General features: G+C 30.1%; 1 protein-coding gene across 1 annotated transcript, besides 1 other annotated feature; it reads left to right on the forward strand.

Moving 5' to 3' along the window:
- Positions 1-1,106: 1,106 nt before the first annotated feature.
- Positions 1,107-1,187: a sequence feature (Short protein (Smp_199170, CCD58221.1) was converted to a misc_feature.).
- A 478-nt stretch (positions 1,188-1,665) lies between these two features.
- Smp_180550 (hypothetical protein) lies at positions 1,666-2,357 on the forward strand. The gene is made up of 2 exons (XM_018792650.1): positions 1,666-2,177; positions 2,269-2,357. The coding sequence occupies exon 1, from the start codon at positions 1,677-1,679 to the stop codon at positions 1,989-1,991; it is 315 nt and encodes a 104-aa protein (XP_018644501.1). The 5' UTR covers positions 1,666-1,676; the 3' UTR covers positions 1,992-2,177; positions 2,269-2,357.
- Positions 2,358-3,943: the final 1,586 nt, after the last annotated feature.

A 3,943-nucleotide genomic window follows, 5' to 3' on the forward strand; every position in this document is an offset into this window, starting at 1 on the left:
GTGATTATTGACCAAATTTATTAAAGTACGCCCTCATATGATGTATATTTTGAAGAATACTATTACCAGTTTTGGTCTGTTATAGATAATGAAATAATCGTAGTTCATGTTATATACGAATAATTGTTGAATCCAGTATGGACAAATTTTAATCTTATTTTAAAATATCAACTATTTGTCAGTAAAATAAATTCGAGATATTTTATATTACTAATGGTAAAAGTTTAAGGAATCGCTAAAATAGTAAAAACTATTCAATCATTGATATTCAGTTCTAATTAATTTTAAAAAACTAAGTATGAAAGGGAACTTGAACAACACTTTTAGTGTTTTGGGGACATTTTACACATTTTCAGCCAATCAGAAAGTGATGTTTAGCTATAAAAAAAGTTAATAGTAAGAAGTGATGAAGCTAAGGCAGATAAATAGCTTTGACATAATCAATGAACCTTGACATGTTGAATTTTGTATCATAGTCAACGAAAAAAGGTAAGAATCATGGCTACACTTGTGGTTAGGGGTTTCAAAGTAATGAGGTTCGATTAGACTACGTGGTTAAAGTGGGAGAATAGTGTGTTTTTTTTTAAAAAAAAACATTGACTGTGCACTGATTCAAACCAAGTATTTTTAAATACAATCTAGACTAGGAGAAGGCATTTCGTGTAATTTAGCTTCCATGAAATGTCTTGTTAAATGCGTGGTTTTACGAAAGATATTTTTGTTAATTTTAAACATTTAGGAACCAGATATAGATAATTTGTACTTAGTTCATAAAGTGATACATGCTATTCTTCACTGGATTTTCAGTGTTGGGCAAAAATTCAAGGTTCTCTACTTTGAATCTGATTGTTTCACTAAAGGCCGTTAGTATGACATAATTTTACCAGTTTTCTAATAGAAAAAATACCGGAAGACAGGTGAAGTTAAAATATGCCTAATTTTTTCTCGATTTATATATTTTTCCAAATTCGTTAAATATTCTTCTGATTAAAAACTGAAGTTATGATTGAATGAATTACTCCATATATCTTAAAAATTTACCACTTACTGATTCTTTTTTGGTACTTCTTACTCTGTGATACTTTCCCTTTTTAGTTACTGAATCATTAATGCTTACGATGTTTATCATTCCATCCATAGACAGTGTTATCCTCATGAAGATTTCTAAGCACCTGTTCTGTCACCATTGTATGGCAGCAACTTCACTTACGGTACTGCTGTATGCTGCTCTAGTTACTGGTATTTAAGTAACCCATTTCATAACTAAAGGCACTGGTTGTCTAAGAGTTGCTTTCAAATAAGTAAAAATTGAGTCAGCTCTTACACTTCTTTTTCTTATATAGTTGGCAACGGAGTACAGTATCTCGTCTTACCTGATATTTTACTGATCTTACCTACTTATTAATATTACATGAAAGAACTTTCCAAATCAACCCGTTCGTTTGTAATTATGTTACCATTACATTACTGTTGAAATCTAAAGTAATAAGTTAGATATTCAACACGTTTATTTGAACTACGTACAGTGGCCTTGAGACTACATTTCGACACTCATTTGGTGCATCCTTATACTTTAGTCCTACTAATACTTCTTATGTTCCTTATACAACTTTCCATGCATAGTGTAATACTTTTTAATTCATTTCTTCTTTTTAACACTTTCAGCTGGTTGTGGAATGGAATTATACAGTGTAGAATTGAGTCATCCATTAAATGTAGCAGGTATATTCATTGGTTTCACCTTAGCCTCACCATATTTACGAACATGGCCATATATTCTATCTGGATTAATGAATTCATCAGAAATTAATTTATTCAATCCTTTATATTGGATAGATAGACCTATATTAGAACATATTGGTTGTTTATTATATATACTACCATCTTCAATACGTTGGAGGAGTACAGTTATTGTTAATTCATTTCAACAATATCCATGGTCACTAGCAAATCCATTGGAATTATCATCATCATCAACATCATTATCATAAACAAGTTATGTGAGAATGAATTTAAAACATGCCTTTAGTTTAGAAAAATATAGTACTTGTACACATTAATACATTCTCAAATATACATTTCAAACATCTAACTAAATATGTCACTACTGTATAAACAATTTGATGACCTATTTCATTTATACTTTTTTAACAATAAAATTTAATCTTTTTTTGTTTGTATTTATACATTTTTAGTAACTGAACATTTGAAATTCACTTTCGTTCAATGCTTTAATGATGACGATGATGATGATGATGATGATGATAGTTTTTCGTGGAGCACATTTCATTTTGCTTTTTTAATGTCATTTAATATTTTCATTCTCTCTTTATTCTTTTTTCATTCAAAATTCTTTCCTTTTAAATACTACTGTGATATGAAGTTGTTCTTTTATTAAGCATAAAAGAAGGTGGGAAAACATAGATGACAAATCATAAATAATTAAGAATAGTGCAATATCAAAGTCATTATTATCATCTATATCACAAATAAACAAACAATAGCAGCAATTCATCTTCTAGTTAGGTACTGTAGAATAAGCATGCAATGTAAATGAGAGTACGTGGGTTTTATAATTTAATTGTTGACATACGTTTCTGGATATTATCATACTTCTTGTTGTTGTTATTTCTTTCAAAAACATTGTAAAGTAACTAAAAACGAATGAACATATTCAACTTAACAAACACAGTACCAGAGAATAATAGAGATTACTAGTAGAAGGCATTCGTTTTATTAATTGTATAATTATTGCTATTACTACCTTGTATTATTTGTTAGATTCATTTAAACATATAATTGAGTACACCTTCTTTCTTAATTTTTATTCAGATGTAAGAAAAGCAGTACGTGTTTTCGACTAAAACGTTTTTGTTATGGTTTGATTTCGAGTATATTTGTTGAAGTGTAAACTACGTTTATGTGTATGAGTGTGTGGAATATTTACAAAATCTCGTACTAAGTCCGCTAGCCAGTCAGCCATAACCAACATAGATCTGAATAGTTATCCATATCGATTCAAGTTACCACATTACGTCAGCACAACCAGATAGTTAGGCCACCCTTGGCTCTCTAAACTACTCCCACACGTCAGCCAATATAATCAGCCATAAGTAAACAGCTATCTTTGATCCTTGATCGATTACATTCGATCAATACTAAAGAATAGAATAATTTTTATAACTGCCGAATGATCAAATACTATAAATATCTCAGTCTCAATTAGTTCGGCTGTCAATTCATACTCAGACGTATAACAGTGAACAACATTGGTTGGAATCCCAAAAGAGCATCATTTTCTCGAATACTTTAGATGCTCTTGGAGGTATGTCAACTAACGCAAAATTTAGGTGAAAGATATTATCCTGTGATTTCGAGTCACCCATCGATAAGTCTTGTGAATGAATATTCTGCATTATTTCCTTTTTACTATTTAAACTTGTGTTAATTGAATTCAGTTATTTATTTACTCTGAAGAAGTGGCTCACGTTAAGTTACGAGACGTCAGAAATAAGATTTTTTGCTCACTGGGATATAACAAAAAGTATATTTATTATTAACTTTCTACCCAATGCTCAATTTATTTGAAACTATCAAGTACAACTTTGGCATTGATACCTTCTAAATTCACGTTCGATACGATGTCCTAGTCGCTTTTAATAACCCCCTCTCCAGGCTAAATTTACACAGTAACTTGAACACGAGAGAAAAGACAAAAAAATACAAGGTTAGTTTATGTACAGAAAAACGAGGACATTTATGGAGTTATACACAATATTTGGCTTTTTGATATTTCTGGAACCATACTGAATAAATATTCATTCGCTGAGATTTTACAAATATATTATTCCTATTTAATGACATACTAAATATAGTAGCAATGTGGGTAAATATCCAATCAAAAACGTGACACGTGACTTCATTTTCTAGATGTCTCTGTGAA

The sequence above is a fragment of the Schistosoma mansoni genome (assembly GCF_000237925.1).
Source record: "Schistosoma mansoni, WGS project CABG00000000 data, supercontig 0227, strain Puerto Rico, whole genome shotgun sequence".
Lineage (NCBI taxonomy): Eukaryota > Metazoa > Platyhelminthes > Trematoda > Strigeidida > Schistosomatidae > Schistosoma > Schistosoma mansoni.

Excerpts from the sequence above, each read along its gene's own strand:
- Smp_180550 (XM_018792650.1), top strand. The coding sequence starts at position 1,677 with ATGGAATTATACAGTGTAGAATTGAGTCATCCATTAAATGTAGCAGGT.